A 24912-nucleotide genomic window follows, 5' to 3' on the forward strand; every position below is an offset into this window, starting at 1 on the left:
TTGCTTTTTCCTTTATGTGTTTGAAAAGTGACAGCGAGCAGAGCCTGACACAAATGTATGTGTGTGTGTGTGTGTGTGTGTGTGTGTGTGTGTGTGTTAACAATTACCAGTGCTTGTAGAAGGCATCAGGGATGATGACAGGCAAACAGGCATGTTGTGACAGGAAAATGTGTGTGTGTGTGTGTGTGTGTGTGTGTGTGAGTGAGAGAGAGAGAGAGAGAGAGAGAGAGAGATTTCAACCACTTCTCTTTGTTTCATATCTGAATTCATATTTACGCTACTTTCACTTTTTGTGCGCAATGTCTAGTAGCTGCAGTAGTAATTAATCTTTTATGCTGGGATGGTGGTGTAATCTCACCTTTAACCACCTGAATACAATCATTGTCCACTCTCCTTTATGTAACCTTATTCAGTCACAACATTTAACCTCTACCGAAGCAATCTATTTCCATGTTTAAACTGGCTTTTGTAGCTGAAAAGGTAGTAGTAAAGATATGACAAGTAACACGAGTAAGAATTAAAAAGCAGAGTTGTTTTTTCTCCCTGAGTCTGAGTTGCAGGGTGGATAAATAATCAGTCCATCTGGTTTTGGTCAGACTTTTGGTCACCACTTAAGTCCTAAAATGTCTTGATAACTCTTGTTCAGACATTTTTCCCTTCAGAATGAACTGTATTAACTTTGATGACCCCAAAGTTTCATCTAGTGCCACCACAGAATTTCCCTCTGTGCATGACCTTGGTTTATGATCAGATACCTGCAACACTAATGACATTCCCATCAGCCAACTTTCCATTTCATGTGAACCACAAAACATTGCATCAATACAACATCAGAGAAAGTCGACATGCCAGTCAGAATCATCCAACCTCTGTGTGTGTGTGTGTGTGTATTGTGTGTTCAAGGCTGCATTTGTTTTCTCTCAAGTCTGAACAGGTTCGTAGTTTCTCCCCCCACACCCCCCTCTGTGGGAAACACAGCGCAGGAGTCTGACTGAAACACACCACTTCTTTTTTCATGTTACATCAAATCCTTTCCAACCCGTTTCCTTTCACACTCACGTCACACTACGATAAGTTTAGCCTCGGCGTCTCAACTGGCTTCATTAACACTTCTCTGTTATAGCCTCATAAATTTCACCCTCTTTCTTTTTCTCAACTGAAAAACATCAAAGCTCAACACAGCAAGGCCTCATGGGGGAAAACAAGAAGATGAGGACAAAATCTAACAGTCACTGATTTTATTTTCTCCTTTTGCTGAACTGAGTTGAACTGATTCATCATTTTTGCTCCAGTTAGAAACAGCTATGGGTGTTCCTCTCAAAAGGGCAGATTCATCTCTGACAACATTTGCTGCCTCGCCAAAGAAACTCCCTTTGCAATATGACAAATACAAGTGCCTGTGACAGATGAGCAAGCGCGTAATCATTTAAAAAAGAACAAATCTGATATGGCAAACTGTAGCGCTGCAGAAAGCCCCAGCAGAGACAGGGCTCAAGGATGCTGAAAAACAGGACAGGACATGTCAAGTCATTGTGAAACTGCAACTGTGCATCAGGGACTGATAAACACAGGCAGCTCAATCTCACAAGGGAAGAAGCAAGCTGTCTGTGGTGAACAGCTGACTTTAGGTGTTCTTCAAATGCAGAGATGGTAGACTTTAGTTCATCTACATAATGTGATATTACTGTGATATAATAAAAGAGTCAGAAAATGACTATATGGAGGGAAGACTAGAAAGAAATCAAAATAAAAAAAGCTTAGAGAAGTGTCTTATCCCATGACAAATCAAGTCAAGAAATTACTTATTCTGTGCAAAGACATGGTCAACTCACCTGGGAAAAACACACACACAGAAAACTAGACACAGTAAACAGAATAGATGAAATCAAACAGCCCTGACACGCATGTGACAGTTAGAAGCAAGGGGTATTTGTCTTAGTGTGTCTTCAGTGTGACTGTCAAGAAAGCTTAGTATAATCTTAGCAGAATGTTGACGTTACCTTAAATCCTATGACCACTACCTCTGCCACTGAATTTCCTGGATATGCTTCAAAACAGTCTCCCCACTGTCTGATTCCAGGCTTTACACCAGATTACAAAACCTGGCAGCAGGAATTTGCCCCCATTCAGCTACAATAGCATTGAGGGCTAAGCTTGGTCATAGACTGTTTATAAGGTTGGACAACATGGTCTCCATTTCCAATTACTGTACAAAAATATACAGGACACAAGCACTGCCATCCTGCACTGGTGATGTAGCATTAAGATTGCTCTTTATTGGAACTAATGGGCTCAGGCAAAATCATGAGAAACACACCACACCTATTGTTCAAATAGTGTACCAGTGGCAGTTAGAAAAATGGTGTTATATAATTTGGGTGAAAGCTCTATCAGCATTTACATACATATCTGCCTACCAGGACAGTACATTAACTTCACTGATATAATGACACTCCTGCATGCCCCACCTCCAGCCCCCACTGTGCCCCATAATTGGAGGAGAGACTCTCCTTAACTCCCTATTACTACCTGTCACAGCCAATACGTGTGTGAAGAGCACAGGTACTGTAGGGTGGGGGGGTTGATGATGCCTCTATCTGTCATGGTGTAATTACTTGTGGATTGATTAGGAGGAGCGTGGGAACATATGGCAGAGTGGTGTCTCATTAACATCCAGGGAACATTCTCCATGTTTGCCCTGAGCTGAACCCTTCCATCACCTGACTCCAGCAAAATGACGCTTCATGCAGGGTTTTTCCCCCTCATTACAACAAAACGAGGGCTCGTTCAGAGAGACGTGTCATGCAAAGCCTGGGCTGAATGCCAACGGTGATTCCTGATAAAAAGTGATGAACACTTGAACAAAACAGGGATGTTTTTCACTGGAGTGAGGGCTGGTTTTAATCGTTTCCCTCCAGGAGCAAGTGCCTTTGACGCTGACATTGATGAATAAAACACTGAGACCCATTTTTTATCAAAGGACGATGGGATGAGAGAGGAGCAGGCGTGTTTTTTTTTTTTCTTCATCCACAGGGAACGCTTCTGTTAACATTTTTAATATGACTCTGCCTCAAATAGCCCTAAACGCAGTCTTACTTAACTTACAATCTGAGTTTTTGCTACTACTGGAAACATTTTTTTTTAATTATATTACAGAATTGGATTGCACTCAATCTTTTATTGCTCAAATCAGGTAATTCTTCTTAAAGAATGTTTCAGATGATTTTTACTTAGATGCTGACTTTTCACAGATCCAGAGCAGAAATCAATAGCTTTGTCGCAGTACTGCAGTATATCCCACCAGTCCTGAAGCTGTCTTCTAATCTCACCCTGTGACCTACTGACAACCCAAAATCACTCCCTCGGAGCTGAGCCACTGTGCTGCAGTACAGTCCAGAGCAATACAGCCAGCCAATCAGATTAAGGCGTCTAATCCGTAACCCATTTGGTGTCATTACAAGCTGTTGGTGCAGAGACACACCATCTCACAATGTGGTGGGAAAGCTGAAGAAAGAAAGAACCCCAGGGCTCCATTAGGGTGGAGGAGTATGAATATGCATACTAGGGTCCAGGGAAGTAACGGAAGTAAATAAGGTGCCATTACGGTTGTGATGTCTTTCTGCCATACACATGCATTAGTATACAAACTGTACAATTGTCAGCTTTTATCTTTTCTTTCTATGTAATGTTATTTTTGACAGTGATGTGTAGGAGTTCAGGAAGAACCTGTACAGTTCTCAGCTGCTCCAACAGTAATGGCAAACTTCAAATTTGGGAAATAAAAAATGATGGTGACACAACTGACTTATCAGCTAAGCTAATACTTCTTAGTTAGCAAATGCTAATGAGCTAAAGGCCCTGACAAACCAAGCTGATGGTCAGCTGTTGGTCAGTGTCAGGCCATCCGTTAACGTCTGTCACCTTAGTTTTTGTGTCTCCCACAATGCTGGCACTAGTCAGCTCTTGTCGGCTGTATTTTTTTGACTATTCAGCATGTTTTTTTGCCATTGAGCGCTTCAGAAGAAGTGTTTGTTTGTGTCATTGTTCGACAGCAACTAAGTGATATCCATTGTTCTTTCAACATCGCTTTTTGTTGTTTATGTGCTAACTGGCTAACTAGCATCTTGAATCCATCCTGTGGGTCTTCCAGTTTCCCTTCTTAAATGAGAAATACAGACTACCACTGCCTGCTGCTGTGTAGAGTTATTTCCTTTCATGCAGGCACAGAACAGCCGTGCTGGTTGGCCAATGGCTGTAGTCTTTAAGGTGTGTTCAAGTGCAACACAGGCAAAGTAATTTGACACAAGAGTCAGCCTTCGTCATTATTAGTCAGTGTTCATTTTGTTGACGAAAATGATGAAAATTTTCATCAATGACCTTTTTCCCTAACGAAAATGAGACGATGAAGAGTTTAAAAATAAATAAAGATAATGATAATAAAACTGGAACGAATCTTTGTTTTAATTTTCGTCGATGAGACAAGGCGTGACGAAAATGTTAGTGGCGGACTATCGTATATTGCTGTGCATGTAATTACCCTCAGTGACCTTGACCTTAGACCACCAAAATCAGTTGAGTCCAAGAAAATGTTTGTGCCAAATTTGAAGAAATTCCCTCAAGGCGTTGTCAAGATATCACGTTCATGTTAATGAAACAGGCAAGGTGACCTTGACCTATGACCACCAAAAACGTATCAGTTTGTTGTTGATTTCAAGCGAACATTTGTGCCAAATTTGAAGAAATTCCCATGAGACATTCTTTAGATATTGCATTCGCAAGGATGGGACAGATGTATGGACGAACAATGCAACATCTGAAACACAGGATGGATAAAATCCTACTGTAGTTCCTATGTCTTACAATTTTTAAGACATTTGAAAGATTGATTTAATTCATTTTAATACCAGTTGAGGTTTTATTTCTAATTCAGAGCGTTTTTGGACTTTCAAGGATCTGCAGAGAAGCCTGCTCTATATGGAACACATGAATGCTGCTGTGGTAAAAAGACTACAAGCCTTATGATCACCAGTGAGCTCCTCCTGCAATGTGTCTCTTGTAACTTTCCTCTCTAATTTGAACTGATGAAATAAAATACTAAAACACACAATAAGTGTGTGGTCTATGAGATAACATAACAATTATAGGTTACAAAGCTCATAGTGGTTGGCAGTATAAACTGCTTGACTAAGCAATCTCTCAGATCCATGAGTCTGAAGCCTTTTCAGATGCCAAAAGTCTGCACAGCACTTTATAATACTATGACAAAGGACACTGCAACTCGAGTTGTGAAAATTATTTTATCATTTATCGTGCCAAACATGAGGAATGTACTTAGTTGAAGGACGCAGTTCAGAGGGTTTTACAGCTGCGCTTTCCTAATTTAGCCTTTTTTTCCACGCAAGTTAGTTTACTCAGAGTAATTTCACTTGTTCACCTCTTGTAATTAGTTTGCACCACAGGACTGCATCCTCCTGTGTGCATGCTGCAGAATACAGTAGAGACATGGTTTTAGTTTGGGCTTGTGGATTCGGTGTGCGTGCGGAGCTTTTCTATTTACATGACTCATCCGACACTGAAGATAAACAAACAGAGAAAGTGTTACAGAGTGCGCTGCAGCAGACTGGAGGAGTGAAACTGAGAAAGAGTAGGACGGAGGAATGTAGGACAAAAGGTGATCTCAGTCCACAGAGTAGTTCAAAGAAGCTGCTGCTCTCTATGTGATGTTCTACAACGGAGCCTCACTGCAGATGTGAATAATGGATGAAGGGAAACCCAGAAGGAGGAAAATCTGATCACTGTGCGTCTCAGTTAGCCTCATGTGTAGCTGAACCAACCTGAGACCATTTTCCTTTGTCTTTGAGCCACCAAGTTTTAACTGAACACTAAGAAAGAGGTTTTCTTGCCTTTACGTTTGAACAAAACGTCTCCACTGAAAACAGCCACCCACTCCGACTTACATATTAAATGCACTGAAAAATCAGCCTATGTAGGAATGAGTCACTCTAATATATCTTTGTCTTCATCATAAGTTTGTGTTGTAACTTTCCTCTCTGGCAGATTCCCTTGATGTGCCAACAGACTGCTCTGATTGTAGTGAATAAGAAAGCCTTTTTGGACTCAGTGCCACTGATGGTCCAAACACAGCCTATGGAACAGCCTGCCTTCTTATCTTCTTCCAACATTATGTTAATTTAAAAGCAACTTTAAGAGTTTTTTTTATCTATCTATATTTACGTACAGTACTTTTATGCAATTGGACCACAAAAATAGAGGTGAAGTTAATCACTTCCTGCCTCTTCAAGCATGCAACAGCAGCACCTCCTGAACTCTTGATTCAAAGCTAGATTCTATAAAGATTAGTTCCTGTCAGTTTGTGGTATCTGATTCCCCCCTGATCTGATGCCCACAATTTACTATGACATCACCGAAAACTGTACAATGAGTGAGCTCATTGTCACTCTGCATGACTTCATGTTCACACTGCTTGATGTTTGTAAGAAGTCAATGTAAACATGAAATAAGTGAAAGCTTATTTCACTTATTATTATTATTTCACTTGCATTTGGTCCAGAACAAAAATTTAAAAAATCCAAATTGCCATTATGTCAGGGCTGCTGTTACATCAGGTGGAAAATTCCAGGCATACTATCATGTTCTCGATATGAGTATAATTTAAAGGCCCAGACACACCAAACTGACATCAAAGAACTAGTAGCAATAAACACTAACTGTTGTCCGTCGCGTTGGACGGTTCACACCTCCGCGTCGTCCATTAATTCCTGATAATGGACACCTCGTCGGGCATTAACCCTTACTTATTTATACTTACAAGACTATCGCAGGAGATATCATTGTTGTAGCTCCCATACTATATCATACCACCATGTCCACTTTGTAAAACAAGGTAGCTAACTAGCATCCCACACAATTCTTACTAGAAATGTTCATTATCCTGACAATCTCCCTTCAGCCAGATACCAACTTATTTTGTTTTTTTTGTAGTGAAATAAGGAGGTATCCAGTACTGTAGGTACGGCTAATTCACTCAATGAGGCCACAGCTGCTAGATGTGTGGTTTGTTTACATGAAGTGACCAGAGTTCCATATTTAGCAGCTCCAGTGTGGACGGAGAGTGTCCGCTGTAACACAGTGTTGCGCGATAGTCTGACGGTCGCATCTAGTTAGGGCACGGCACATTTCCTGGTAATTCTGACACATCTAGTGATTGTGTATATCCTTGGATCTTGCCTGTTTGAATAGTGCATAATATGAGTTTGTAATGGCAAACCCCCGATAAGTCTGATATGTCTGACAGGCATACTGATCTTGGCATAATCAACATGCATCCTTACCCTGTGAGTACAGCAGGATCTGCATCTCCAGCAGGGTGCAGGTGAACACTTGGACCAGGTTCTCCACTCCCAGCAGACTGAAGGCCTCGGCGAGGGGGAAGTCAGCCAGCTGCAGCTCCCCTAGCCCGGGCCTCTGGCACACGATAGGCTCATATACACCATGGAACTTGAGCGAGCGTCCTGGAGCGGGAAGCGGTACCTCGTACAAGATGTTGTGAACATAGCTCTCCAGCGGCAGCGGAGGGGCCATGGCTGCAGTAACAGCCCTGTGCAGCTGTGACAAGAAGCTGCGGCAGGCATGCATGAAGGGCATGGGCGTGATCAGACACAAGGCCTTGGACACGTAGAGGGTGTCCCGTGATGAGTCATAGCCACCTACCCTGCGAGTCGAAGACGAGGAAGATGAGGATGTAGGGGAGTCGGCCTCGTCTAAACTGCTGGCCAAGGAGTCCATGCTGGAGGAAGAGGAGGAGGAAGAGGAGGGAGGGGTGTTGGCAGTGGCACTCTCTGCATTGTGCATCTGGTAGAGGGTCTGCATGGCAGAGCAGATCTGTGGGCTGGTCACCTCCTCGAAGAAGGTGTGGACGAAGCCGTAGGTTCGAGAGCCGTCCTCCTTGGTGATGATGAAGGAGTGGAACTGTGGATCCCGCTGGTCTGCCTGTGTCCTGAACGACAGGCCTTTAGGCATACACAGCTGTAAAGAGAGGGGAGGGAACAGGAGTCAGTCACTGCTTCAACACAAATCGTCAGTTCTAGTGAAAACCACTATTTTCTTATGGATATTATCTTTAACATAATTCTGACGGCACGAGTTTTTCTTTATAGAGCCCCGGTGAAAATTGTTGTTGTGTATATTAGCTCTTCTTCAGTACATTGTATGTGTATTTCTTACAGAAATTATTAGTATTACAAACACAAATTAAACTTTTGGTAGCCAACTAGAATAATATTATCAACTGCTTTTTAAAATACATTTTTTTTTTGATACATTTTGCATTTATCCCCAAAGTCAGCATATCGCAGCACCTTAAAAATCCCAATAATATTGTTTTGCGATTTATGTATCGTCATAATATCGTATCATGGGATGGTGGTGATTCCCACCCCTAGAAATTTGCTGCTTAGCCAACAGAAGTAAACAGCTCTGCCGCGCTTGCTCTATGGGCCCCATAATGCACAAGATTCAAGTAATTTCATAGCGTTAAAATTTAACTTTTTTGGCTTCATGCACCACTGAGCAATTTTCATAGAAATTAACAGGGGCCCATCTTCAATGTTGTATCCAGGTCTCTTTATACATACATGCAATTAACGAGAAATCTTCTTCAGTCAAGTCACAATTAAGGTTGATCACTGTGCTGGTATCAAGATAATCCAGTTGATTTGGGAATACTGTGATTTTTTAAAATTTTATCCAAACCAAAATTTACAGGTTAACAAGATGCTATTATGTGCGTGTGTGTGTGTGTGTGTGTGTGATGCTTTCACAGCCAAACCCACATAAACTGTTGATATAAACACGCCGTTAGCAGCAGCGTGCAATAAATCTGACTTATTAGCATCATTATGTTTTTGTGGCTGCTGAGAGCTGAACAGAAACTGAGTGGAGAGAAGAGCTGCTCCGTGCCAACACACATAAACACACATTCAGATTGTGAATGTGTTAGAGCTCACTGCTTTACAAACACAGATACATCATGCATATGGATGAGCTTTAGAGTCTGCATACATGAACAAACTCATACATTTACATTCATATGCTTTTTTTTTCCTTACCTTTACTAACATAAACATTTGTGACATTTTACAGTTTTCCTATTTACGAACATGTTGTCTTCACAGACAACAAATGAAACAAACACACACTCCCACGCTGGCCTGACTGGATCTGATTGGATTATGCATAAGTCATGTGTCTCACTGATCAGTACTGACAGATCATCTCTCCCTACACCCAGCCCATGTCTGTCATTAGTCATCACCACTACCACATTTTACATTTGCTTTTGTTGTCTAGAGAACAACATTTCATGTGTTTCACCTCTCAGCCCCGCCGAGCTGAGGAAGGTATTGAAATCCAACAGAGCAGTGAGAAAAATGCTCTAAATCTCTCACAACGTGGCAATGAAATGTGGCAAGCTTTGTGTCAAATAAGTATCAAATCACCGGCAAGCCAGGGCGCATTGAGAATCACTCAGCTGCATTAGTGGGAAGCAACAAGTTTAGGCGTGACGTGGGAAGAAATATACATCTGACCTTGATGAGGCAGGAGTCACAGTAAGAAATGACCTCATTCAACTGTTTTCCTGTTTACACTGTTCATGTGAAAAAGGAACGAGGACATCAGGAGCAGAGGAGGTGCGTATGATTTATTGTTCACAGAGCAGAAAAATGCTCAGGTTTTTATCAAACAGTAGAAACTGTTGTCAGCTTACAGCATATATGCCATTTGTATCTAGGCTCATGGTCTATCATCTATCTCATCTATCTCATGGTAACTACACTGCTTAAAAAAATTAAGGGAACACTTAATGGTCACAGCATTCTGGACATACTGTGTTCACAACAATCGGATGGACAGACAACTCAAAAACATAATGCCTCTGACCATGGCTATATTCAGCACAGAGGCATAAAGACCCATTCAACCAAAGAAACAAACACTACAGAAACAGAAAGAAATGCTACAATGTCTTGTACAGGCATACATTCAGCAGTTAATACAGTAGCTTCCTACAAAACTTTCAAACTATTGTTTGTTGTGTACAGAAAAAACCTGAATGACAGTAAACCAGCATCAGACAACCTCCATTCACAATACAGTGATGAATTAGAGATTTCTAATATTTTAGATCCATTTTTTGTGGTTGAAACCATTGGTTTAGTGCAGATGGAGAGCCAAGGTGGTAAAAAAACAAGTGTTATTGAAAAGACAAAATGTAACAGTTGTGTGTGAGTGTGTGTATGTGCATGTTGGGGCCTTTAGTGACGGCATGCCAGCACAGGAAGTGTGATTACACTCCCCCAACCTTCGCATCTCTCACCTCACAGCAGGAGGAGGAGGAGCAGCTGGGATGAGAACATTCCAAAGAGGAGGAGAGGATGATGGGTAGAGTGGGTGATGGAGGTACAGAGGAGGAGGAAGAGGGGAAAATGAGGGGTGCGTCGGTCACAAGACATTGAAAGAGAGAGAGAATGATACAGAATGTCTCTAAGTCATCACCCTCGACGGCTCGCAATCATCTGGGTGTTGGGTTTCTGCTGCTGCACTGCTGCATAATGGCTCGTTTCCATGCCGACGTAAGGTGAGAAGCATGGCTGAATTATTCAGCAGTGTTGACGCCAGGGCAGGTGGAAAAATAGGCGGTCACCACGAGACACACACACACACACACACACACACACACACACGCACACACACGCACACACACACCGCCTGTACATTCACATGGACAGTTCCCTCTTGTTTATCCTGTCAAGGTCACTGTACTGACAATTTAGCACCTTCAGCAAAACATCGTCCAACAATCACACTTTTCAAAAACAAATTCGACTTTTCAATAACTCTCAAGGTCTGGTTTTGTGAAACAGAAGGACCAGAAATTTGCATGGTTGAAACAGATGTTTCATTACAGGCCCTTATCCTGTCAAGACGTCCCTTTGATTGTAACTCTGAACATCATCTCTCATCACAATTTTCTCCTCCCAGTGGGATATGGTGAAGGAGAAAGGCTCAGATTGATGAATTTTGTTGATATAATTGTGAATAAATATAATTGTTTTGGTTTATTTATTTCTGTCTGTTAAATGTCTCAAATCTCCTTTTGAGTTTTCAGAATCTTCAGCGGGCTGCACACTTCCTGGACATTATCACCAAGTGTGTGATGCAAAACTCCCATGCACATCTTTGTGTCTCATTTTCAGTGTTATACTAATTTCTACTGTCATTATACCCGCCAGAGTAAAGGCCTTTGCACACTAAGTTTGTTTTTTCGTCCGCAATTGTCACATATCTAAAAATAAATATGACCGCTGACACTGAAATTTCCGTCCCTCATTAAAGTTTTCGGAACAACCGTCAGAAGCCTTTAGGGAGTTGTCTGACCAAGAATCAGTGACGAAAATGTATCGGTTGGACACATTCACAATGAGACAGAGGAACGGGTCACACAGTATCCTTTCATAACTCAGATAGCTTACTTTCAACAGGTCAAATAATGATATTCAGGTGAATGATGGTGATGATGACGAGGAGGAGGATATGGACTGTAAAGAGAGAGAGAGTAGGAGACAGAGATGGAGGACAGCTCAGCCCCTTCATGAAGCTTTGGTGCCGAATGCAAGTCATGGGTGGTGACAGATAAATAACTCCAATGGAGAGAAGCCAGGGAGGTAATACTGTATGTCTTTTCATTTTGTCTCTGGTATTGCAAATTTTCACAAAGCATAGAACAAAAAAATGCATCACAGACTCAGTGTGCAAGGTCTCTGTGCTTTATCACTTTTTTCTCGGATGATAAATTAAAAAAAAACAAAAAACCCACTCAATGACTCATTGTGCAAAGGACGTTCGCCTTGATCATGTGTTTGGTTGTATATGTGTGTTCCTGTGTGTATGTCTGCAGCTAGTCTTGCAAACTACTGTACCAATCAGCCTCATATTTTCTGTGCACATTTATGACTGTATGCTCAAGAATCTCTCGTGGTTTCGGTGATTCACAATTGTTAAGAAATCTGTTTTATACCGTCTTTGACTGCTGACTTCTCACTCCTCTCACTAGGCCGGTAGGGGATGCAAGTTTTCCAGAAATCAACTCGGCTTATAACAAGACTTACTGTCTTTTGCAGGACACATTTTGGCCTTTGTAGTGGTTCAAAAACGACATCCATAGAAAAGTTCGGTCTCATTTTGAATCAGAGCATCTGCAGATTGATTTTATACCAGATATATTATGATCCACTTTAGTTATTCAGTGATACCATATCTTCACTTGACTGTAAGGGAGCCAGGGGGAACAATTTCACTGAGTGCAGCTGCGCCGCATTCTGGCTGCCATATCTGTGACTCAGTTTTTTTTCATCCACCGCATGGCATCAAACCACAGTGGGAGCGTTTCAGAGGCAAAGCACTTTGCCTGCCAATTTGGTAAACTTGCAGGTTTTGTTGATTTGGTCATATTTCCTTGGTATTGGTGTTTCTACCATGAGTAAGTAAGCCAGTTGTGTAGTTATAGTTATAATTTTAGTTACATTTATTTTCATTTCAATTTTGTTTGTAGATGTTATTTCCTATTTTGTTGTGCTGCAGCGACAGCCTACAGACAAAGTTATTACCATTACAAGTCCAGTTTTGAATACATGGATCAAATATTTGTGGCTGTGTTTCAGTTATTAAAAATACATTTATCCTTACAATCACATTGTATGTATATTTCACATACAGCGCATGTTAGCAGGAAGACTCGATCTGCTCTGTGCAACCAAGTGCAGTTCCATCAAAAATAGCCGAGGGGTGTATTTTCATTAGCTTCTGGGACGCTTCTAAAATGCATTTTGACAGGCCTACTGGAATTACAGGAACTGTCTGGACTGGCCGCAATCAGCTCGGGAAGCCACCTGGCGGAAACCTGCACTCAACCAGTGTTAATTTCCTTGACGAAAAAAATAATTTTTCAATAATCTTTTTTCCATGACGAAAGCGAGACGATGATGAGCTAAAAATAAATCTTGATCCTAAAAACTAGGACGAAATCTATGTTTCGTTTTTGCTGACGAGACAAGACGTGACAAAAATGTTAGTGGTGCACTATCGGACACTGAAAGCTGAGAACTGTCGTGGCTGTAATTATCTTCAAGTGCTGCATGAGCTACAGGTTGGTAAACTCCAGTGAATAGTCTGCACCAAGATGTTTCGCTCACCAGCAAAAACACTCACACTGGAGCAGCTTCAGCCATTGGTGCGAGTTCTGAACTATAATTCAGCAGTAAATAATCAGCTGTGTGTGTCTGACTGTGGATGGTGGAGCTACTGAATGGATTTGTGGAGTTTGTTAGTCGCAGCAGTGGCTGTTAGCGGTTAGCTTTGCTCATTAGCTGCTGAATGGTGGCGGAGCAAGCAGCCACTGGTTGCCAGACTTCACAGCTGATCCCCACAGGACTCCACTCAGTGGATCAATGCTCTTTAACAGGCAGGTAGGAGGCTCAGTTATCTGTGAGTGTAGCTGTGCTATAACAGTCTGAACTCAGATCAGTTTTCTCTGACAGAGATGAAAGTTTAGTTTTAATCACCAACTATGTGAGAGGACATGAGTTTAAACCTCCAGACTAACATGTTGCAGATTCAGAAAAAATTCAGGCTTTAATCAAACTATTTTTCTGCTTCTTAACAGTGAGATGCATAAGTCAGAGTTTACCATGAACCTGGGTACAAATCCTAGTTGTCTCAGATTAGTTATTTGTGGTGTCAAATTTTTTAAGAACATAGATAGGGAGATGGTGAGCTTTTCAAATGATGAGCAATAAGTGTGTGCTTGTAAATCACCTGTACCAGCTATCCGCTGGAGAAATGACAGTTTGTAAGTGTGTAGAAAGTTTTTGTAGTTGTAGAAAAAATTGTCTAAACGTAATTTGTATACAACCCGTCACCTTGATTCAAATCTCTGATACATGAATTAGCCTAACTGGATTCGTTTGAAGATAAAAAACATACAGACAACACAATGACTCAAAGTTGACTAAAACATTTTGAATAATTCATCGACTAAAACTAGACTAACACTATGAATGATAAAAATTACTAAAATGTAACTAAAACTAATAAACATTTTCATCTCAAGACTAAGACTTAATCTAAAATAGCTGTCAAAATGAACACTGCACTCCACTGAGTACACTTTTCTAGTTATGTATAAGTTTAGCTTCATACATGTTAAATACAAAAAACATGATATTTGGACCTTTAAACCATTTAAAACATGAAATAAATAAGTGAAACCCTAAACCTAAACCTCTACACCCAGTGATTCTAAATACAAACTGCAGTGTAACTGTAAAAAAAATCCAGATGGAAATGAATCATGAAGAATCATGTAAACAGAGTGGGAATGTTTCAGCAGTGGGAGGACACAAGTCACAATGGGTCATTGAGCCTGCATACTGATACTGCATGACCTTTCTTCAAAAAAATGAGCTTGTAACACAAGCTCATTTTGACACACAGATGAGAATTATAATTTCCTGTAATATGTTGATCAGACGTTTTTAAGGTAGAATATAAGAAACCTATGTGGCTAAATTATGACTAAATTAAGAAGAGGAGTGATTTTCCCCTTATTAGAGACAACTGCCTTTATGCCTTTGCCACCTCACTCAATCTACTTTGCCTCTAATTCCTTGACATGAACCACCTAAATTGAGACCACTGACATGGCAACATGGTGCTGCTCATTTTTCCCCTTATAATTGTACAATCCACCTACCATGTTAACAGCATCCTGGTCGAAGGGGTTCCACTCCACATTCTCAGGGTAGCGTGCCAGAACTTTGGACTTGAACGTCCTCTTCAAGGGGCTCTGCTCAAAGTTTTCACCTGAAAAGACAAGAAGACAAAGGCAATCATGCAGCGTTAACACAGCAGTTCAGCATGTCTACCAGGTAATCATGTAACAACCTCCAATATAAACAATCTTTATTATATTCCTATGAAGCTTAAAATATCCATTTGACAAATGTTTCATATTAACACACAGTTTCTATCACTAGTGGGAGATTGTGATAAATGTGTTAAGTCTACAGTAAGTTTTATGTAAGCTACAGAGTTGCGTGTTTTTGGTGCAAATGATCAAGCAAGTGTCAAATAGAAAATCTATGGAAGACACATGAAACTTTGTACTGGAGGAGAGAACACAACAGTGGGAGGATGAGTTCATACAGTTATGTGTCACTGACAGCCACTTTGACTGCATGCATGAGATTCCTCTCTGTCAGCAGCTGGACAGCTCTATGTTTCCCCCATCCCCCATATTAACACACACCTCACTGGACACACACACACAACTCTAATAAGCCTGAAGTTGCACGTCTGTTTTTGTCACAGAAAGTGCTTTCCTTACTTGTGTCAACCCCCAGTAAAATCAGAGAACTACACGAAATGAGCAGCTTCTATGAAGTGCACCAACTTCTGTAAAAATCAACATTAATAAACACCAACAATGAAAACATGTCATGCCTTAAAGCCTTATCATTCCAGCTTTGCAAACTGTGTCAACTCTAATACCAGGCTGAGATAGTATGGATGACAGCGATGGTTAAGATTCCAATGCAGAGTAAAGGGATGTCCACACTAAGAACGATAACTGTAATAATTTTATTGTTTAAAAAAGAGACTCATCGGTGACTAAGCTTACATACACAATATTCTGGTTTTTGCCCTTATTCCAAAAAGACAACATTCCTTCTAAGCTTTTACATGACTTACATAACGTGCCGTAACATGTTGTCTATCTCACAGACATATGGAAAAAGTGGAACAGCTGGTGCTGCTTATTATTTTGTTTCTTTGCATAAAAATAGGATTTTTCAGTTTTCCACGGGTGGTGGACTTGTTGGACTGTGGGAACACAGCCTCACTGTTTATTCCTTCAACCACTTTGTTAAAAGGTCGGTGTCATAATATATGGTCATATCTAAAAACCTGTGAATATCCAGGTCTTAATAATTAATGTAGGTGTGTTTCTTCTACCGACCAGTAGTTTGTGGTTTGTGTACAACGTATGCATGATGACGCACTAGGGTTGCAACAGTATGAGAGTTTCGCTTCATAACCGTCTCAGAAAATATCACAGTTTCACATTATCACAGTATTTAAGAATTTTATCTTACTATCAGTCAGAATGACCCTAAAAGTAATGAAAACAGAAGGGTTATTGTTAATTGAACAAACGTTTTATTCAATGTCCAATTACACTTATTTTTTTATCGTAGATAAGCAAATATACACGGTATGATAACCATCAACTTTTATATCATGGTATACCTTGAAACCAGTATATCACTGCAACCCTACAATGCACAGAGATGACCTTAAACAGGCAAGTGGCCATGTGTCACAAACTGCCATAAAACCAACATTTCCCACATCTTAATCGTAAAATGACTCATTTGGAATATCTAAACAGAATATGCTGCTTATATGACCCATATGTAATTTGGAATATTGTCATATTCTGAATAATAATGAAATATTAGTGTGCATGTAAACAAAGCCGTTGAAGTAAAAAAGGAAAAAAAAGAAAAAGATGCTATCATGAAAAAGGACATCAGGGATACATTCGGGCTCACCCTCAGAATCAGTGGTAAGTGTTTTGTTATTATTACTAATGGAGAGGAGACAATTAAATAATCAGGTCATTAATATCCATTTTCCTCTGCTGCTTACACAGCTGGAGAACACAGCATGTGCTTGGCTAACATAATCTGTGTGTGAGTGTGTTTTTGTGTAGTGTTTGTAGTGAGGTTGGCAGTCGGAATAACAGGTATATGTATTTTATGAAAATGAACGAATGTGGTATGAATGTATATGAGTCTTGTGTCTTAGGTCTGGTGTATGTAAATGTATTGATGTTTTCATGTTAGCCTATACCTTCCTAGAACAGTATATTTTATACTACATCAAGGAACTGTATATATGTTTGTCGGAATGAGATTGTAAGCAAAACCTCATGGTGAAAAGCATAAAATCAAATATAGCTAATAGTGCCTACACAGCCCTGTGTTCCTCCATAAACTGACATGTCATGGTGTGTGAGTGTGTGTGTGTGTGTGTGTGTGTGAGACAGACAGTTGTCACGGCACATAGCAGAGACAATCTGTGTCTAATGCTGGACAGCCCAACAGCTGCTCAGCTAACCACCAGAGCTGGTTATATTACCTACTGTCTCACTACATCTGTGTCTTCAGACAACTGACTCCATCACAGTCTTACTCTCCTCTAATGCTCTCCGTGTATGCACCACTCAACCACAGTCACACTATTGCTCTTGGTGATTGAGAATAGAAATGGACTGTGACCCTGGGCTTATTCTAAATCATTCTGAATCACAGCATCAGCAAAATGCACAAAGGCAGAAAATATGGGAAATGTAGGTAGGCCTAAGTGCAATATGATGGTATCATGGCAGAAGGGATATCAAAAGCTCTGGATAGAAAAAGAGCAAAATAAAAGCCTACGTTTCAGTTTTTTACATAACATTTTATAATTGTTTTTAAAAAAATATTTATTTGTTTCATTTTACACGCCTGTAATTTTCCCAAAGGGAACTACATCATTCACTAATTATAGGAGAAACAGAAATTTACTCGAATGAAAAGCTTAATGGGGTTCTGTGTAAGGTTTGTTGATTACGAGTTGTCTGGACACGGTTCTCCACGTGCTAGCTGAGACAGTGGCTAACAGCTAGAGGTGTAAATCACCAGTTTCATCACGATACAATATTATATCAATTCTTTAGACCATGATACAATATTTTCGACAAAGTCTGCCACTATACGATTTTGATTCAATACAATTCAGGGGTCTGTGATCAATATTAAGCAATATTATCTGGCCATTTAACACAGTTTGTTACAGAAGACACTGCCACCGCTTTCTTTCTTTTTTTTACTTTTGGCCATAAAACACATAAACAACACATAAATAATAAATAGGCCTACAGTAAAGTTCACTTTAATCTGACTCCACCGACACAAATAACACAGCAAGTGGGATAAGTTAACCTGCAGGGCTTTCTGTCAGAGAGACCTTTCTGGAAGAAATCTTTTCATTTTAACCCAAACCATCATCTTTTTCATAAAACTTCAGAAATATCTGTCTTAAAGCCCTGAAGGCCAACTTCTCCAAACAGCCATAAAACACAGACTGACGACAAGATCATTCAACAAAACTATTCAAAAACTGTTCATGGACAAAACAATTGTTTTTTTGCTAATCACCCATTATTAGCTTTAGTATGTTAACATAAATTAGCCTAGCAGCTAGCAGACTTTTTTCCTCTACTCATAGCTTAACGAATTACATGCAGCATTATTATTTTTCTTACTCCCCGGTGGTTTAAGTCACTGCATCTCCTGACAGAACAGCACGGTTGAATTTCAGCCTGCATGCACGGTTTTTCAGCCGAACATTGTTAAAACAGCGCACCTAATGTTGCTAAAGCAAGAAGTTAGCGGCGTGAGATGCTGTTCCAGGCAGGTAACGTTATGTTAGTGTTTTATCTCATAACATCATTGTTTACATATGCCATGTGCTCTGTCTGTTGTCCTGTATTTTCTCTGAAAACCAAAATATTTCCACTCTGCTGATTTATTCCCGCATAAATAACATTATCCTCATTGTCTTTCTCTTGGCTGCTTGCCAGCTGCCTGCCACTGTTTGACAGTGACACAGACTAAAAGCCTATGCTAGACATACGATATGGATCAATGTTTTCACTTTACATCAATGATATTGGATCATTGATCATTAAATCAATATATCAATCCAGATCAATGGATCGGTACACCCCTACTAACAGCTAACAGTGCTTACTCCATAAACAGTGATAACAGAGCTAACAGTGGTGGCATGACTTCATTCTTTGCTTAGGACGCTATATCTTTACACAATAGATAGTGGTGTTCCGTCAGGAGAGGCAGACCAGGCAAATATTTGGGGCCCCCCAAAAAAATGGAGAAAAAGGCCCCGATGGCCACTCATAATGGCACAATTCAAATAGCAACTATAAAAAAAAGAGAGGGAGAGACAGAGAGAGAAGTCAGGCTGTGTCAGCTCTGTCCTCAGAGACAGGTGGAGAAAGAGCAACGTGTTACAATGTAACATATATGAAGACATCTATCTTTACAAAAAACTTGATACACTCTCTGACAGATCCTTCTATTAAGTCCTACATTTCATGAGTTTTTTTCTTTACAATTTGCATCTATAATTTTGTATCAATACATTGTTAATTGTTTCTATATTGATCCTAAGCAGAGTAACTTATATATACACAGTAAACCTATGACACACACACACACACACACACACACACACACGAGCAACAACATACAAAAGCCAGAGTCCATCTCCTTACAGCTCACAGACTGCTTTTTATTTATTCCTCTACTCCATATCTTTTATTTTATGTTTGTTTGTTTTCACACACAAACTCATAAAACAAGGTAAACATATGAGACATATGAAATACGCATCTATATATATATATATATATATATATATATATATACACGTTTCTCTATCTGTACTTTATATATATATTTTTTTTCTTTTTTTGCTCCCTAATTTAATGACCTATTTTGCTCTGCTGACTATTGTCATTTGTGTAATGTCAAAAATATCATACAACATTGTTGTCGCATTCTCTCTCCCCTGGTGTGTTTGATTTAACAGGAAACAAGGAAACATACAACATCCAACCTTTAGACATCATAATGACTAATTCCTCAGTACAAAGTACTTCCAAAAGTTTTTTGGAGTTTGGGTAAACCAACCATTAAAAGCACAACAATGGTGGGCTTTCTCTTTTGGCTAGTCTCCTTTGGCAGTCAGCTATAGACCAGTGATCCACGAGTTGAAAGCCATTCTGAATCAAGTCAATTCATTGATTTCATTTATCCACAGTGGGACAATAACCAATTAAAAAGATGATGACGAGTCTTACTCTGGGGCAGTTCAACAGGATAAATACTCACAACTTTTTCAATGATGAAGTGCTGATGGTGCTCTCATACTGGAGTCAAATCTGTCGCTCTGTAATGACTCTCTGTGGACTATTAAATCTCACCAATAATCACCACCATTTCATTACATTTCAGCGACCAGATCTCCGACAGTTCTGCTACAACATGGAGACAAACCTCCATTGATTTCTTTTGAGTGAATGAGCTCTGTAACTGGGAGCACTGGTGTATTGACTGCAGATAGTATGGACCTTTATATGATTGGGACGAGGTCAGAAGGTTACTGAAGATGAGTGCAGGATGAAGGAGGAGGGGCAGACTGATCATTTGGAACATTTAATCATTGATCATTCCAGGGTGGCCCTGTCACTGGATCAATAAGGGTTTTGTGTGATGATATGGCTAACACAAGGCTAACACAATGACTCTCTACAATTACAAGAAATTCTCAAATAGAACCTGTTAATCTTACCTGTAGGAGCCTTTATTACATTATACATAGGCCTTTAATCCTAATTTCCTTTGTTTTAAAGAATATTTTATCATATTCCAGTAAGACTCAATACTCTCTTGATGTTTACCAGCTGTCTCAATAAATACAGTACAATGTATATTTCTATAGCACTATTCATACTGTGTTTATCTACTGTCAGTAAAACCATAGAATGTAAAAATAATTGGTTTGTGGACTCCTTGAAGCCTCGAGGTTGGCACTATGGCCATCACTATGTTGAATGTTTGGAGCCAAAAGTGACCATATTTGGATGAGAGGGTGGAGCTATAGAGGGGTGAGGGGTGGATCTGAATCACAGACTGTGGTGACACCTTGTAGACAGCCTGTCACTCAACGCAGCCTAGTCCTTAATTATGCGTAACTTTAATTAAGCCTTAAGGCTTAATGCAAAATGTAAATGGGTGAGTTAATGTGGCTGTCACCCAATGCTAATAGTAAAACGGCTAATGTTAATGTGTGCCACCAGCCAGGTTAACGTTCATGATAAATGTTTAATAAAAAATTTGCAGAAACTCCCTTGAGGTGTTCTTGAGATATCATGTTCACAAGGATGGGATGGATGGACAACGACAACATAATGCCTCCAGCCAGGATCTGTTGCACCCTGTGGAGCTTTCTTGCAAATAAACACAATTATGTTTACACTCAATGCTTCTCTCTAAACTGCATTGTGTGTACCCCTGAGGCCTCAATGATCGACAGAGAGAGAGAAGGTGAAAGGTTGAGAGGCAGCGCCAGATGAATAATGAAAAGGCTAGCTGACATTTAAGGAGGCTCGAGGAACAAAACAAAGCAAAACAATGTTTCACAGTCAGGGGTGGACTGTCTGCCACGGGTTGACTCCTTCTAGCTCTTTCCCCTGCACCTGCACAATACACACACTACTGTACACAAAGGATGAGATGACTTTTACAACACCTGATAAGGCGATATCTGATTTGATTCATGTACAAACAGCAGCGCAGTGGCCTCAAGTTGTTGAGGACATACTGCGCACACACACTCAATCTCTTTGTCTACCTCTCCCTCACACACACACACAGATCCAAATACACACATCATGATTTCACTACTTAGCTGTGTGCCCCAGGGGTCCAGGGCTGTGTATCTGTATCTCTCTCAGCACGAGAAGGACAAAGAGAAGGTGACAGGGAAAGGATGAAGAGGAAAGGAAAGAAAACAGGAAAGAGAAGAGAAGATGCCCCATGTTTAAGCCCCTCCACCCTCTGCTCTCATTACCTCCTCAAACTCTGGTCTGCAAGCAGGGAAACAAACAATAACCCAGAGGCAGGGAAACAGGATGACTGAATTTCTTTCATTAGGGTTTGGATGAGGTGAGGGCCGGAGGTAAAAATAGTCAGCTACAACCAGGGAGGGCGAGAGGGACTGATTTGGATAACAAGCTCAGAGAAAGTTGACCCAAATACTGTACCATGAAGAAAGAAAATGAGAGAGAGAGAGAGGCTAAGAGGATGAACTGTATTGAAGGAAGTAATCCAGGTGGGGGACACAGGGATCTGGAGACCATAGAAGTGATGTCCGCCTTACACAAATTTAGACTGAAGTGATTTCTTTTCTCTCAAAATCAGCCTGGATTGCTGGATCACGTCAGCTAGTTTGATACTCTAAATAAAGAAAGAATGTAATATGAACATGGCTGTATGTAGTGCACCATAATCCTCAAACCATTATTATTGTTGCTTCTATTATCAGCTGATTGCTCTGTGATCCGCTTCTGAACTTCTGTCTCGGCCGCTTCTCCACCATGTTGCTTTCTCTTTCTACCTGCGCTCTACCTCTTGCTATGACACTCTCTGCTCTTCCTCCCCCTCCCTTCTTGTTGTGAGGAAGCATTTCCTGTGGCCAGCGCGGGAATGTTGCATACTAAAAATGATATATATTGAAAAATACCGCAAGATGTTAGAGGAGCCGATCGGCTTAATCAGCATTGTGTCATCTCCTCTTGTAGTGGCTTGGGTGAAACGGACATTTACGGACCTGTAGAAGTTACGCACTATAGCTTTAAGTGTAACAAACCTGATAAACTTGGTCTGTGCATGAAGTGATTCTGTAAAAATCCCATTCATTTTCTCCAGTGAAATCACTTTAGAGCTGTAAATCTATACCGGGGCATGGCTGACATCATATTAGGTCACATAGCTTACGAGGTGAGCAGCTGACTGAGGTAAAGCAAGCGGGCCATGCAGACAGTGTGAGGTGTTGCGCTCTGTTATGAAGATGTGAACAGTGGATGGTATTTTACCTGTGGCTGCAGTTTCTGGATCCCTGCCTTGGCGGTCTGCTTCAAGCCATTGGTACAAAGCTATGGAGGAGCCACATGCAGAAAAACATGGAGCGAAAAAACAAAGAAAAAGAGCGCAATGTCAAAACAAATGCACACAGAAAAGCAGATTAATAAATGCATGGGAATGAGTAGAGCATGAACAAGACACTATCAATATCACAACAGAGCATGGCATGGCATTTAACACATAGGCTTGACAGGGTGTATTATTCTAAAATGGCACTTTTTAGTGTTACTTTTATTAGACACTGAACCACCAACAAAGTGTAATTGCCACAAACTGCAGACACAAGCAGAATGTATGACACAAATTGCTGGTAATCGTCTGCGTAGTGTAACATTCCTTTCTTTTTCATCATAAGACTTTGTCCATAAATATATGTATTCTTTGAGAGAGTAAAAAGTGCCATTTCAGACGTGCAAGACTCAATGAAAATGTTAAGATGCATGTCAGCGTATGCCTTGAAAGATGAAGCTGTAAGTGAAGTAGTAGCTTGTGGTTTAGTGTTAGTGAGCAGCAAACTCTTTGGAGTTGCACCAAGCAGCATTTGTACAACAAAAAGACATCCAGGAGCAGCAAACCACTGACGTCATATTTAGATCTCAGTCAAACCTTGGACGGTTTCCAAGGAAATAGATAGGCCACTCAGCAACTCAATGTATTTAGGCATGTAGACATGGTACCAAGACAACCTGCTAAAGTTCAAACTGAGCATCAGAATAGGGAAGAAAGGAGATTTAAGTGACTTTAAATGTGGCATGGTTGTTGGTGCCAGACGGGCTGAGTATTTCAGAAACTGCTGATCTACTGGGATTTTCCCGCACAACTATCTCTAGGGTTTACAGAGGATGGTCCAAAAAAGAGAAAATATCCAGTGGGCGGCAGTTCTCTGGGTAAAAATGCCTTGTTGATGTCAAAGGTCAGAGGAGACTGGCCAAACTGGTTCAAATCGATAGAAAGGCAACAGTAACTCCAATAACCACTTGTTACAACCAAGTTACGCAGAAGACCACGTCTGTTTAAATCTGTTTAAACTCCTCTCCAATAAGCACTACAGAGCACTGTTTGCCAAAACCACCCATCACAAAGACAGTTTCTTCCCCATGCTGTCGCTCTGATGAACTCCTAAACACTCAAAGAGTGGCAGGTCAAACAACACTGCATCCTTGTATATATTTTTTTATATTTGATGTATAGTTGTATATTTTTTGTATATTGTATATTCTGTATATTCCACTTCTTGCCTAAATTTGAGTACTTATGTCAATTCTGGTACATTGAGAGCAAGTCTGCCGGAGTCAAATTCCTTGTATGTACACACGTACTTGGCAAAAAAAGCTGATTCTGATTCTGACAAAAAACACATCAACCTTGAAGCAGATGGGCTACAGCAGCAGAAGACCACATTGGGTGCCACTCCTGTCAGCTAAGAACAGGAAACTGAGGCTACAATTCACTCAGGCTCACCAAAATTGGACAACAGAAGATTGGAAAACTGTTGCCCTGTCTGATGAGTCTCGATTTCTGCTGCGACATTCAGATGGTAGGGTGGTGTTATGGTGTGGACGATATTTTCTTGGCACACTTTGGGCCCCTAAGTACCAATTGGGCATTGTTTGAACACCACAGCCTACCTAAGTATTGTTGCTGAGTTGCTGTGTCCATCCCTTTATGACCACAGTGTACCCATCTTCCAATGGCTACTTCCAGCAGGATAATGTGCCATGTCACAAAGCTCAATGGCCTCCACAGTCACAAGATCTCCATCCAATAGATCACTTTTGGGATGTGGTGGAACGGGAAATTCGCATAATTGATGTGCAGCCGACAAATCTGCAGCAAATGCATGATGCTATCATATAGCCTTCTGAGATTTACTCGCCAAACGGAAAATCTAACATATAGGTCTGGCTGGTGTTAATGTTGGACCCTGATAAATTATATATTTTTTAAAAACTTCATCCCGTTTCAGGCAGTCTTTTGCAATGTGTCTGTTGTGCAAAAA

The 24912-nt window shown here is 40.5% G+C and overlaps 1 protein-coding gene across 4 annotated transcripts in view; it reads right to left on the reverse strand.

The window, feature by feature from the left end:
* LOC117249518 (DENN domain-containing protein 5B-like) overlaps positions 1 to 24912 on the reverse strand; it is a 121614-nt gene that overhangs the window by 49271 nt on the left and 47431 nt on the right. For 2 of the 4 annotated variants that reach the window (XM_033615225.2, XM_033615223.2), the window contains exons 2-4: positions 22865 to 22924; positions 14831 to 14940; positions 7353 to 8046 (exon numbers count right to left, since the gene is read on the reverse strand). In XM_033615225.2, the coding sequence (XP_033471116.1) occupies positions 7353 to 8046; positions 14831 to 14940; positions 22865 to 22924 (864 nt within the window). The remainder of the gene's footprint in view (positions 1 to 7352; positions 8047 to 14830; positions 14941 to 22864; positions 22925 to 24912) is intronic. The other 2 variants (XM_033615226.2, XM_078165020.1) reach the window with 1 other exon arrangement.

Source organism: Epinephelus lanceolatus, chromosome 23, assembly GCF_041903045.1.
Source record: "Epinephelus lanceolatus isolate andai-2023 chromosome 23, ASM4190304v1, whole genome shotgun sequence".
Taxonomy (NCBI): Eukaryota; Metazoa; Chordata; class Actinopteri; order Perciformes; family Serranidae; genus Epinephelus; species Epinephelus lanceolatus.